Source organism: Mirounga angustirostris, unplaced genomic scaffold (assembly GCF_029215605.1).
Source record: "Mirounga angustirostris isolate CCGP_5_RB_7025 unplaced genomic scaffold, mMirAng1.0.hap1 SCAF_9, whole genome shotgun sequence".
Classification (NCBI taxonomy): domain Eukaryota; kingdom Metazoa; phylum Chordata; class Mammalia; order Carnivora; family Phocidae; genus Mirounga; species Mirounga angustirostris.
Window position 1 is genome coordinate 142518244 of NW_026991717.1, and position 14573 is coordinate 142532816.

The following is a 14573-nucleotide window of genomic DNA, read 5'->3' on the forward strand; positions in this document are numbered from 1 at the left end:
AGGAAACAGTCAACAAAACAAAGAGGCAACCCACAGAATGGGAGAAGGTATTTGCAAATGACACTACAGACAAAGGGCTGATACCCAAGATCTATAAAGAACTTCTCAAACTCAACACCCAAAAAAAACAAGTCAAAAAATGGGCAGAAGACATGAACAAACACATCTCCAAAGAAGATGTACAGATGGCTAACAGACACGAAAAAATGTTCATCATCATTAGCCATCAGGGAAATTCTACCAAACATTTAAAGAATTAATACCTATTCTTCTGAAGCTGTTTCAAAAAGTAGAAATGGAAGGAAAACTTCCAAACTCTAAGAGGCCAGCATTACCTTGATCCCAAAACCAGACAAAGAGCCCACCAAAAAGAATTACAGAGCAATATCCCTGATGAATATAGATGCAAAAATTCTCACCAAGATACTAGCCAGCGGGATCCAACAGTACATTAAAAGGATTAATCACCACAACCAAGTGGGATTTATTCCTGGGATGCAAGGGTGGTTCAACATCTGCAAATCAGTGTGATACACTATGTAAATAAAAGAAAGGACAAGAACCATATGATCCTCTCAATAGATGCAGAAAAAGCATTTGACAAAGTATAGCATCTTTTCTTGATTAAAATTCTTCACAGTGTAGGGATAGAAGAAACATCAATATCGTAAAAGTCATATTTGAAAAGCCCACAGTGAATATCATTCTCAGTGGGGAAAAACTGAGAGCTTTCCCCCTAAGGTCAGGAACATACCAGGGATGGATGCCCACTTTCACCACTGTTTGTTCAACATAGTACTAGAAGTCCTAGCCTTAGCAATCAGACAACAAAAAGAAATAAAAGCCATCTAAATAGGCAAAGAAGTCAAACTCTCACTCTTTGCAGATGACACGATACTCTATATGAAAGACCCAAAATACTCCACCCCAAAATTGCTAGAACTCATATAGGAATTCAGCAAAGTGGCAGGGTATAAAATCAATGTGCAGAAATCAGATGCATTTATATACACTAATAATGAGGCAGAAGGAAGAGAAATTAAGGAGTTGATCCCATTTACAATTGCACCAAAAACGATAAGATAGCTGGGAATAAACCTAACCAAAGAGGCAAAGGATCTGTACTCAGAAAACTAGAGAACACTCATGAAAGAAATTGAGGAAGACACAAATAAATGGAAAAACGTTCTATGCTCATGGATTGGAGGAAGAAATACTGTGAAAATGTCTATGCTACCCAAAGCAATCTATACATTCAGTGCAACCCCTATCAAAATACCATCAACTTTTTTCTCAGAGCTAGAGCAAACAATCTTAAAATTTGTATGGAACCAGAAAAGATCCCGAATAGCCAAAGTAATGTTGAAAAAGGAAACCAAAGGGTGGCATCACAATCCGACTTCAAGCTCTGTTACAAAGCTGTAATCATCTTGTCCTCATTTAAACAGAACCGAGTGTCTTTCATCTTAAAAATCTCCCTCGTTAAGTCCTATGTTTCTCACAGCTTTTGCCAAACTTTGTCAAAGCACCCAGTGTTTTCTCTGCCTCACGTTCATTGTGGCCTGGCCCCCAGTGCCCCTGCTCTGAGATGGCATTTGCCAGAATCACTGGGGACCTCCTTTAAGTCAAGAGCCCACAGCCCTGAACTTACCTTGACCTCTCTGTAATATTCAACACTGTTGGCCACTTTGATTTTCTTGGAAGTCATCTTACCCTTGGGGCCAGTGTTGCTCTTCTGGTCCTTCTGTTGTCAACTCTGACTTTTCAACAACCTTTGAAGAGTCCTTTTCATTATTTTCAGCTGTTTTTTTTAATTTAATTTTTTTTAAAGATTTTATTTATTTGACAGAGAGAGGGACACAGCAAGAGAGGGAACACAAGCAGGGGGAGAGGGAGAAGCAGGCTTCCCGCCGAGCAGGAAGCCTGATGTGGGGCTTGATCCCAGGACCTTGGGATCATGACCTGAGCTGAAGACAGACACTTAATCATCTGAGCCACCCAGGCGCCCCTGTTTGTTTTTTTGTCTTAAAGGTTTTATTTATTTATTTGACAGAGACACAGCCAGAGAGGGAACACAGGCAGGGGGAGTGGGAGAGGGAGAAGCAGGCCTCCCACTGAGCAGGGAGCCCGATGCGGGGCTTGATCCCAGGACCCTGGGATCATGACCTGAGCCGAAGGCAGATGCTCAACGACTGAGCCACCCAGGTGCCCCATCCTGTTTTTTTTTTTTTTTTTTAAACAGACCCACCCCACCCTTAGAAAAGTACATAAAAGGTAACTGTGCACTCTGATGAGTCTGTGGAGGGAGCCTCCATGACCTGCAGCCTAAGTCCCGACGTTGAGCGTGGCCCAGCCTGCAGCTCCCCATGCCCCTCCACCCCTCTGCCCTGCAGCGGGGCATTTGGGACCTCCCATTTCCAGGTGTGCAGTGATCATGTAAAGGGATGGTGAGGAAGGTGTGAGGCAGGTGGAAATTCCCTTCTTGCTCTCTCTGGGTGCCCGGCTGCCTTGTCCATTGGTTTTCGACCATTTGCAGTGCCCATTCTCACACACCTCTCGCTCTCCTCCTGGGCATAGCTGACTGGCCTGGGCAAGGCCGGCTTGTGGTGGCAGACGTGTGGGGCCCTGGCCCCCGCGTGGGGCAGAAACACTGGAGCTTCTGCCCCTCCCTGTTGACAGGGTCCTCCACCAGTGGGACAGGTGTCCCCACCTCCCCCAGTGTGAATAAAAGTGCTTTGCTCCACATTTCTGTCCCTGTCCCTCTGTGTTGTTTTTGTCCGAGCTTTCCATCTGACAGAATCTGCTTGTGTGCTCTGACCACACTGTGCCATCCAGGAAAGCAGAGGCCTTGTCTCTTGATTGCCTCTGACTCTAGCACGTGGAGGGGACAAGTTCAACAGTGGATCGGTAGGTCCATGACCAACTTACTTATATTTCCTTTGTTACCTGTGTGAAGTCTGCTTGTAGAGAGCATGGCTGTGCTCGGTATCATAGCACAGTGTTTAAACAATATTCTTTGGCCTTGGCTTCTAGAACTCTGTGAATACTTTTGAATTGATGGCATGTCTTTTCTGTGGTTTGTGTGTAGGAAAACAGTTCTAGATGGATCTGAATGCCACATTGGAGTCTGAAAATCATACTTTTTTTCTATTTCTATTTCGTACAATTGTGTTACGGTTATTATTTGGATAAAGTAGAATATGATTTCAGGTAAAGGTTGAACAACAGGAATGGATTTATTAGGCATGTTTCTTCACAATTACTGATGATTAGTAAAAGTCAGTTTTTCATACGTTAATAGGATTGTAATAATAATGAAAAATGGTTTATTACTATTTGACTCAATTTACTCTAAAAATTGGAAAAAAAATTTGCATTTGTGGCTAAGTTCTTACCACCTGTAGACTTCTGATGTGTCCTTCACAAAGTCAAATACAATGCCTTGAATATAGTACTTGATAAGTAAAATGATTAAATAAACAAAAAAAAGCCTTTTTACTCTTGGTGCAAGAAAACCCAATATGGCTATGAAATAGATTTTGTGCAAATTATGTCATATCTGTTGTGCTGGATATTGTAGAGAGCGTCTTTTTTTTTTTTTTTTTTTTTTAAGATTTTATTTATTTGAGAGAGACACAGTGAGAGAGGGAACAGAAGCAGGGAGAGTGGGAGAGGGAGAAGGAGGCTTCCCGCGGAGCAGGGAGCCCGATGCAGGGCTCGATCCCAGGACCCTGGGATGATGACCTGAGCCGAAGGCAGACGCTTAACGACTGAGCCACCCAGGCACCCCCCCCCCTTTTTTTTTTAAGATGTAGAGAGAGTCTTTTTTTTTTTTTAAGAGTTTATTTATTTATTTGACAGAGACACAGCGAGAGAGGAAACACAAGCAGGGGGAGTGGGAGAGGGAGAAGCAGGCTTCCCGCTGAGCAGGGAGCCCGATGTGGGACTCGATCCCAGGACCCTGGGATCATGACCTGAGCCGAAGGCAGACGCTTAACGACTGAGCCACCCAGGCGCCCCTAAAGATGTAGAGAGAGTCTTATGTAGTGGTGGCTTTAGCCCCACGAAGCTGTCAGCTCAGACCGGTGATGGCCGCTCCATCCGGGGTTTGCTGCTGTGGTTGACCCCCAGCATTCTGCAGACCTGTTTTAAATTAGTTGTGCTCAGTTGGGGTTTGTTTTAATACACAATATGGAAAGAGCTGAGATGTTCATCAACAGCTGAATGGATAAAGATTTGGTGTATAGACACAATGGAATACTACTCAGCCATCAGAAAGGATGAATACTTACCATTTACATCAGCGTGGGTGGAACTAGAGGGTATTGTGCTGAGTGAAGTAAGTCAGAGAAAGAGAATTATCATGATTTCACTGATACGTGGAATTCAAGAAACAAAACAGGATCATAGGGGAAGGGAGGGAGAAATAAAATAAGGTGAAATCAGAGAGGGAGACAAACCGTAAGAGACTCTCTTTTTAAAGATTTTATTTATTTGACAGAGAGAGCACAAGCAGGGGGAGCAGCAGAGGGAGAGGGAGAAGCAGGCTCCCTATTGAGCAAGGAGCCTGACATTGGGCTCGATCCCAGGACCCTGGGATCATGACCCGAGCTGAAGGCAGATGCTCAACCGACTGAGCCACCCGGGCGCCCCCATAAGAAACTCTTTTTTTGATTTTTTAAAGATTTTATTTTATTTTATTTTGACAGAGAGAGATGCAGTGAGAGAGGGAACATAAGCAGGGGGAGTGGGAAAGGGAGAAGCAGGCTTCCCGCCGAGCAGGGAACCCAATGCGGGGCTCATTCCCAGGACCCTGGGATCACGACTTGATCCGAAGGCAGATGCTTAAGGACAGCCACCCAGGTGCCTCACCATAAGAGACTCTCAATCACAGGAAACAAACTGAGGGTTGCTGGAGGGGAGGTGGGTGGGGGGATGATGGGGTAACTGGGTGTTGGGCATTAAGGAGGGCATGTGATGTAATGAGCACTGGGTGTTATATAAGACTGATGAATCACTAAATTCTACCTCTGAAACTAGTAATACAGTATATGTTAATTAATTGAACTTAAATAAAAAAATAAAAGTAGTCTAGTGACCTCCTGAACCTTGGCAGATAGATGACATGGTTATATTCAAACTGTAAGTTGGCAGATGTACATGGGATATTAGCTATTCCTGGTCCTTGTGATTATGATGGTGTTGACGTAACAGGGCTTGTTGAGGTAGATGCTTCACAGAGGGGCAGACCGCTGGTGCTGGGATCAGAAACTCCTCTGGGTTCCATACACATTTGGAGCAACTTAATTCTGCCTGCAAACTAGATTGCCAGAAGGACATTTCCCTTCTGTATGTTTGGCTCCTGAGTCCATCCTTGCTCCAGTAACAGGGTCAGGGATGTGGATGTTGGGAGCCTTGAGTGGAGCTTGACACTCAGCAAGTGTTCACATCTTGGGTGAAGATGAAAGTCTTTCTATCGGGGGTATTTGTTACCGGGATACACTAAAGAGAGTCGCCCTTCCAGCCCCAGAACCCCCTTGTAGTCGTGTTCGGATATACCAGCTTTTTCTTTTACTGTGTCTAGCTCCCCCCTTGTGTCCTGGAGGAGCCAGTGATTCCTAAGGACATATATGAAGTTGCCGTCTCCCTGATCCAGATGTTCGATGACTTGGACGTGAAGGAGAGAGGGTAAGAAACACTCTGCCTGGCAGTGTGCTTGAAGTATGATTTTTAAAAATGTGGTATTCATTTAGACACTTTTTAGTGTTTTTATAATGTTAAGATATAACCGTAGATACTTTTTCCAGTAGTCACTGTATATATTTTAAAACAGTGTTAGTACATTGCAATTTTTTTTTTACTGAACATTTCCACTTTAGTTAAAACCAAGTACAGTTTTAAGACTGACAGTTTTAAAAGCCAGAAATTACAGCCTGAAGAGAGAGTGGTTTCCAGACGTGCTGAGTCCTGTCACTCCTAGTCTGAGGCAAAATGGAAGGGACCAGGCTAGGAGAAGCAGTTGAGAGCCTTTCTTTGCCTTCATTTGTGTTTGTCAGGAAGATATGCTCCTGACTCACAGCAGGCTCCTTTGTCATCCAGTCTTTCACTCTGTGTTTAGCTGGACCTTTGAAACCAGGAACCAATTTTCCCTTAGGAACAACTTCAGGTTATAAGTGGTGTTTAGAGTCTGTAATTTAAAAAATGTACTGCTTTCTGAACCTTTCTGTGCTCATTGTACTACAGTTCCTACATAGAGTTTATCTGTCATAGCGATGGACACCGAGGACGTAGAGTCCCCCTCCTCACGACAGCCAGAGTGTGAGTGTGGGTAGCTGGTGGTCTTACAGGCCTGACACACACACCTGTGCCTCTCTCCTTTTATGTTAGTTGCTAAGTGTAAATACCTGTGAAGTGTGAAGTTACTCGTGCTCTTACGTTCCTTCGGAGCATGGCCTGACAGTGAGCCCGCTATAACCCTGTCTTGCCCCTCCAACCTGCTTGCACTTGCCTAGTATTGTAGCTGTGTTTCTGAGCTCCCACCGATGTTTGTTATGTTTACATTATCAGTGTGTTTTGATTTACCCAATATATATCATTTTATTTACTCGTTACTCTGTCTTACATCTTAGACTTTCCTTAGATCATTTTCGTTCTTCCTAAAGTACATCTTCTAAAGTTTTTAAGGGTCTGTTGGTAAATGTTCTTAGTTTTTATTTTGCCAAAAATGTCTTTATTTCACTCTCATTCCTTTTTTATTTTTTAAAGGTTTTATTTATTTGAGAGAGAGAATGAGAGAGAGCATAAGAGGGGAGAGGGTCAGAGGGAGAAGCAGACTCCCTGACAAGCAGGGAGCCCGATGCGGGACTTGATCCCGGGACCCCAGGATCATGACCTGAGCTTAACCAACTGAGCCACCCAGGCGCCCCTTTCACTCTCATTCTTGAAATAGTTTTGTTAGGTGTAAAATGTAGGTGGTTCTTTCTCTCCTTATTTCTGCTTTTTCTAATTTTTTCATTTAAATAACTTTAGTGAGATGTAATTTGCATACATTAAATACAACCATTTTTATTTTTCCTTCTGTAATTTGATGATGTTTTCCCAGAGTCTGGCTTCTCTTATTGCAGTGAGAAGTCACCTTTTGGTCTAACCCCTCCTAGTAGGAATATCTGCCTTTTGGCTCCGGCTGACTTTCAGCCATGCTCTTATTCTTAGAGGAACTATGGTGTGACTTCTGCAAGCAGGTGGGAGTTACTCTTCTGTGATCTTGCTTGAGGTTCGGCGGGCTCATGGAGTGGGAACATTGGTTGGTGTCTCTGAAGTTGCCTGACAACCTTTCATCCAGTAGAGTGAGCATTCACTGATGATCCTACCACATGGATGGTGGTCTAATGTAATCATTTGTTCTTACTGCCTGGAATTATTCTATAAAGAGGAATTTCCCTTTTATTACCCTGCTGCTTCTCTCTCTCTTTCTTTTAATATCACAGTGCACTCATAGATTTTTTTCCCTTAAAAGAGACTTTATTTTTTAGAGCGGTTTTAGGTTCACAGCAGTATTGAGGAGAAAAGCCCAGAGTTCCCATATACCCGTTCCCTGACACATGCACAATGTCCCCATCTTGCACTGGAGTCCTACCTTTGTTTTAAATGACACATCATTATCACCCACAGGCCATAGTTTACTTCAGGGTTCACTGTTGGTGTTGTACGTTTTGCGGGTTTTGACAAGCTTATGACAATGCATATCCACCATTGTGATACCGTGCAGAATAGTTTTACTGCCCTCAGATCCTCTGTGCTCTGCCTGTTCTTCCCTACCCCCCACCCCCCGTAACCCATGTCAACCTTCTTAATTTCTCCATAGTTCTGCCTTTTTTGCGGTGTCATGGAGTTGGGAATCATACATATGGAGTCTTTTCAGATGGGCTTTTCCCCCTTAGCAATATGTATGTAAGTTTCCTCCATGTTTTTTTATGGCTTGATGGCTCATTTCTTTTTTTTTTTTTTTCTTAAAGATTTATTCATTTACTTGACAGAGAGAGAGGGAACACAAGCAGGGGGAGTGTGAGAGGGAGAAGCAGGCTTCCCACAGCGCAAGGAGCCTGATGCGGGGCTCGATCCCAGGACCCCGGGATCATGACCTGAGCCGAAGGCAGACGCCTAAGGACTGAGCCACCCAGGCGCCCCTTGATGGCTCATTTCTTGTTAGCGCCAAACAGCATTCCTTTATCTGGATGGACCACAGTTTATTTCTCCATTTACCTACTAAAGGACATCTTGGTTGCTTCCAGGTTTGGGCAATTTGAATAAAGCTATTGTAAATATCTCTGTGCAGATTTTGTGTGGACATGTGTTTTCAACACCTTTGGGTAAATATCAAGGAGCATGATTGCTTGATCATGAAATGCAAGTATGTTTAGTTTTGTAAGAAACCACCTAATTGGGGCGCCTGGGTGGTTCAGTCGGTTAAGCATCTGCCTTCAGCTCAGGTCATGATCCTAGGGTCCTGGGATCGAGCCCGAGTTGGGCTCCTTGCTCAGCAGGAAGTCTGTTCTCCCTCTCCCTTTGCCCCTCCCCCTGCTCATTGGCACTCTCTCTTGATCTCTCAAATAAATAAATAAATAAAATCTTAAAAAAACCAAACACTTAAGTGTCTTCCCCTGTGGCTGCACCGTTTCACATTCCCCACAGTGAATGAACGAGAGGCCCTGTTGCTGCACATCTGCGCTGACATTTGGTTTTGCCGGAGTTCTGGATTTCGGCTGCTCCGTTTTGTTTGGTTACTGTCAGAGTGTTGTTGTGAATTAGGACCTTCAGCATTATATTGTCCCCTTCTTTGTCTTGCTTAATGCTGGGGGTCTGAATTCTACTTTCTCATGTTTCAAGATTGAAACCCCTACTTTTCTTTGCCTCTAAAGCCTTTGCGATCCCTTTATTTTCATTCTTTTTAAAAAAAGATTTTATTTTACTTATTTATTTGAGAGCACTCAAGCAGGGGAAGGGGCAAAGGGAGAGAGAATCTGAAGCAGACTCTATGCTGAGCACAGAGCCCGACGTGGGGCTCGATCTCAAGACTGCAGGATCATGACCTGAATTGAAACCAAGAGAGTTGGACGCTCAACTGACTGAGCCACCCAGGCGCCCCTCCCCATAGTCTGTTCTAGAACATTTTCATCATCTCAAAAAGAGACCATGACCTTTTTGCTCTCTTCCCTCATCCTTCCCCTTCACCCCCAGCTCTAAGTGACCACTAGTCAACTTCCTGTCTCTGTAGGACCTTCATATGAAGGGAATCTGATCTTTGGTGACTGACTTCTTTCACTTACTGTAAGTTTTCAAAGTTCATCCATGTTGCAGCATATGTCAGTATTTTATTCCTTTTTGGGGATGAATAGTACTCAGTTGTGTGGATATACCACGTTTTGGTGATCCACTTGTGCATTGATGGTGTTTTAGGTTCTCTTTCTCCTTTTGTCTTTTATGAATAATGTTGCTGTGAAAGTTTTCGTGCGGGTACTTGTGTGGACATTTTTCTTGTGTATATGCGTAGGAGTGGAATTGTTGAGTCATACGGTCACTCTGTGTGTGACCATTTGAGGAAGTGCCAGACCGTTTTCCAGAGCATCAGCATCGTTTTACATTCCCACCAGCACCTTAGGAGGGTCCTGATTTCTCCACGTCCTTGCCACTACTGGTTGATACCTGAACTTTGCTTGTAGCCTTCCTAGTGGCCATGAGGTGGTAGTACGTTGCGGTTTTGATTTACGTTTCCCTGATGACTAATGATGCTGAACATCTTTTTATGAGCTTACTGGCCCTTTGTGTATCTTCTTTAAAGATACATGTATTTATATTTAGAGACGTAAGGCCTTTGTCCATTTTTAATTGGATTATTTTTTTATTATTGAATTTTAAGAGTTCTTTATATATTCCAGATACAAGCCCTCTACCAGATACATGATTTGCAAATTTTCTCACATTCTGCAGATTGTGTTTTTATTTTCTTGCTGGTGTCTTTTGAAGCACAGAATTTGTAATTTTGGTAAAGTCTGATTTGTCTGCTTTTTCTTTTGTTGCTCATGCTTTTTGTGACCTAGCTAAGAATCCATTGCCAAGTTCAGGCTTATGAAGATTTATCCCTATGTTTTCTTCTAAGAGTTTTATAGTTTTGGCTCTTTCATTTAGGTCTTAGGTCTTTTTTTTTTTTTTTTTAAAGATTTTGTTTATTAGAGAAAGAAGGAGCAGGGGGAGGGGCAGAGGAAGAGGGAGAAGCAGACTCCCTGCCGAGCAGGGAGCCCGATGTGGGACTCGATCCTGGGACTCCAGGATCATGACCTGAGGCGAAGGCAGACACTTAACCGACTGAGCCACCCAGGTGCCCTAGGTCTTAGGTCTTTGAATTAATTTTTATGTATGTGTAAGGTGAGAGTCCAGCTTCATTCTTTAGTGTGTGTGCTATCCATTTGTCCCAGCACTGTTGGTTAAAAGACTCTTCTTTCCCCATTGTATGGCGTTGGCACGCTTGCTGAAAATGAGTTGTGCATAGACGTATGGGTTTATTTTTAGACTCTAAATTCTATTCTGTTGATCTATATATCTGTCCTCAGGCTAGTACCACACTATCTTGATTACCATTGCTTTGAAGTAATTTTGAAATTAGGAGTGTATGGGTCTCATAACTTTATTCTTTTTTTAAAAAAATTTTGTTTTATTATGTTGTTAGTCACCATACAATACATCCTTAGTTTTTGATGTGGTGATCCACAATTCATTGTTTTCGTATCACACCCAGTGCTCCATGCAGTACATGCCCTCCTTACTACCCATCAGCGGGCTAACCCATCCCCCCACCCCCCTCCCCTCTAGAACCCTCAGTTTGTTTCTCGGAGTCCATAGTCTCTCATGGTTCATCTCCCCCTCCGATTTACCCCCCTTCATTTTTTCCTTCCTTCTCCTAATGTCCTCCATGCTACTCCTTACGTTCCACAAATAAGTGAAACCGTATGATAATTGACTTTCTCTGCTTGACTTATTTCACTTAGCATAATCTCCTCCAGGCCCATCCATGTTGATGTAAAAGTTGGGTATTCATCCTTTCTGATGGCTGAGTAATATTCCATTGTATATATGGACCACATCTTCTTTATCCATTCATCTGTTGAAGGGCATCTTAGCTCTTTCCACAGTTTGGCTATCGTGGACATTGCTGCTATGAACATTGAGGTGCATATGGCCCTTCTTTTCACTACATCTGTGTCTTTGTGGTAAATACCCAGTAATGTAATTGCTGGGTCATAGGGTAGCTCTATTTTTAATTTTTTGAGGCACCTCCACACTTTCCAAAGTGGCTGTACCAACTTGTATTCCCACCAACAGTGTAGGAGGGTTCCCCTTTCTCCACAACCTCTCCAACATTTGTTGTTTCTTGCCTTGTCAATTTTTACCATTCTAACTGGTGTAAGATGGTATCTCAGTGTGGTTTGATTTGAATTTCCCTGATGGCTAATGATGATGAACATTTTTTCATGTGTCTGTTAGCCATTTGTATGTCTTCTTTGGAGAAGTGTCTTTTCATCTCTTCTGCCCATTTTTTGACTTATTTGTTTTTTTTGGGTGTTGAGTTTGAGAAGTTCTTTTTAGATCTTGGATACCAGCCCTTTGTCTGTAGTGTCATTTACAAATATCTTCTCCCATTCCGTGGGTTGCTTCTTTGTTTTGTTGACTGTTTCCTTTGCTGTGCAGAAGCTTTTATCTTGATGAAGTCCCAAAAGTTCATTTTGCTTTTGTTTCACTAGCTTTTGAAGATGTATCTTGAAAGAAGTTGCTGTGGGCGATGTCTAAGAGGTTACTGCCTATGTTCTCCTCTAGGATTTTGATGGATTCCCTTCTCACATTGAGATCTTTCATCCATTTTGAGTTTATCTTTATGTACGGTGTTAAGAGAATGGTCTAGTTTCATTATTTTGCATGTGGCTGTCCAATTTTCCCAGCATCATTTATTGAAGAGACTCTCTTTTTTCCACTGCATATTTTTTCTTGCTTTGTCAAAGGTTATTTGACCAAAGAGTTGAGGGTCCATATCTGGGTTCTCTGTTCTGTTCCATTGGTCTATATGTCTGTTTTTGTGCCAGTACCATGCTGTCTTGGTGATCACAGCTTTGTAATATAGCTTGAAATTGGGCAACGTGATGCCCCCAGCTTTGTTTTCCTTTTTCAACATTTCCTTGGCGATTCGGGGTCTTTTCTGATTCCATACAAATTTTAGGATTGTTTGTTCCAGCACTTTGAAAAATGTCATTGGAATTTTGATCGGGATGGCATTGAAGGTATAGATTGCTCTGGGTAGCATAGATATTTTAGCAATGTTTATTCTTTTTTTCTTTTTTTAAAGATTTTATTTATTTATTTGAAAAAGAGAGAGAGAGTGTGTGTGTTCAAGCAAGAGAGAGAGAGAACACCAGCCATGGGAGGGGCAGAGAAGCAGACTCCCTGCTGAGCAGGGAGCCCAATGCGGGACTCAGTCCCAGGACCCTGGGATCATGACCTGAGCTGAAGGCAGACACTTAACTGAGCTATTCAGGTGCCCCAAGGGCCTCAGGCACCCTTGAAAATCATTTTTAAAAAAGATTTTATTTATTTGACAGAACTAGAAAGCAGGAGAGCATCCACAGTGGAAGCGGCTCTTTTTTTTGTTGTAGGTCTATTCAGATTGTTTTTTTTTTTTTGGGTCAGTTTCAGTAGTTTGTGTCTTTTTAGGAATCTGTCATTTCATGTCAACTATCCACTTTGTGGGTGTACAATTATCCATAATATTCCTCTATAATCTTATTTCTGTAAAGTGAATAGTAATGTCCTCTCATTTCTGATTCTGTCTGGTATTTTGAATCTTCTCTCTTTTCCTCTTGGTTAAACTAGGTAAAGATTTGTCCTTTTCATTGATTTTTTTTTTTTTTTTCTAAGACCCAGGTTTGGCTTTTGTTGATTTTTCTCCGTTGTTTTACTTTCTCTATTTTAATTAGTTTTCACTCTAGTCTTTATCATTTCTTGGAGGAGCCAAGCAGCAGCAATCCAGGCTGTGTCTGGGAACAGTAACTGCAGAGGAGGAGAAAAGTTGTGGGGGTGAGCTGGGCACCACAACACAGAGGCTCCGGGCCCCCGTCTGTTCCTGCCAACCCTCTTGTTGCTCAACCCGAGGCACCTGATTTGCTTGTCTGTCTCTTGTCTGTCTCACGAGCTAGAATGTGAGCTCCAAAGAGCAGGGACCTTACCTGTCTTGTTACTGCCTTACCCGCCTGCTTGAGGAGAGCTCACAGGATGCGGAGGATGAAAGTTCTGATTTCACACAAAGGAAATATTTTGATGGGAGTGGGAAGGGAAGCTGGTGGTTTGAGTTTAAGTTTTACTTGTATACAAGTTATTTTTAAAAGTTTTGCATTTTGAGATTCTGGATTACAGTAGCTAAATTTCAAGGGAAAGTTTGGCAGGTAATGCGTTTTTTTTTTTTTTTTTAAAGATTTTATTTATTTATTTGACAGAGAGAGAGTACAAGTAGGCAGAGAGGCAGGCAGAGGGAGAGGGAGAAGCAGGCTCCCCACTGAGCAGGGAGCCCGATAAGGGACTCGATCCCAGGACCCTGGGATCATGACCTGAGCTGAAGGCAGCCGCCCAACCGACTGAGCCACCCAGGCGCCCCAGGTAATGAGTTTTTATAGGAGACAACAGTGGGAGTCGAGGGGCTTGGGGCCCCTTAGTGATTGTGGGGCCATGTCCTGGGGCCTCTTTGTTTTCTTAGGTACAAAAAGGAACATTGTAGGGCGCCTGGGTGGCTCAGTTGGTTAAGCAACTGCCTTTGGCTCAGGTCATGATCCTGGAGTCCCTGGATCGAGTCCTGCATCGGGCTCCCTGCTCAGCAAGGAGCCTGCTTCTCCCTCTAACCCTCCCCTCGTCATGTACTCTCTCTCTCTCTCTCATTCTCGCTCTCTCAAATAAATAAATCTTAAAAAAAAAAAAAAAAAAAACCTTAAAAAAAAAAAAGGAACATGATAGTGGATGGTCTGTAAGAGATTTTCGCAATCAGAAGCCTGGACTTTAGGATTCTGGAACAGCAGTGGCTGCGCTCACCTGGATTAATGTTTGTGCACTTCACGTTTGTAACAGGAGCAAGACCTGGTCGGGTGCCCAGTTTGTGTTGGAGCGGAGCAGCGTGTTGGTGTTTTTGCCAGGTGAGCGTCATACCTGTGACCTGGAATTACAATGTCCTGGATGGAGGCTGTGTTTGCGTCTAGCCCATGTTGTGAGAAATGGTACTCGCCATGTCAGTTTAGTTGTTTTTTGGACCCCGAGAACCTGAACAAGTGTGATTTGCAGTTTGATCTCTTACTGTAACCTGAGTATTGCTAAAGTGATTGATCACGAAGAGTTCAATTTTTTGAAGGCAGTCTTACCCCTTCAAAATTTTCAATAAAATAATTGGCTCTGTTAAATTTGCTCTTTCATGTAGCTGGTTATAGATGTGAGGTAATGGCCTCTAGCGTACGCTTAGAGCTCTCTCGGTGATAGTGTTTTTCCTGTGA

General features: G+C 43.0%; 1 protein-coding gene across 1 annotated transcript in view; it reads left to right on the forward strand.

Annotated features, from left to right (window-relative positions):
- Window positions 1–14573, forward strand: part of TDRD9 (tudor domain containing 9) — an 88240-nt gene that overhangs the window by 16646 nt on the left and 57021 nt on the right. The window contains exons 5-6 of the mRNA XM_064571676.1: window positions 5585–5688; window positions 14158–14222. Of these exons, the coding sequence (XP_064427746.1) occupies window positions 5585–5688; window positions 14158–14222 (169 nt within the window). The remainder of the gene's footprint in view (window positions 1–5584; window positions 5689–14157; window positions 14223–14573) is intronic.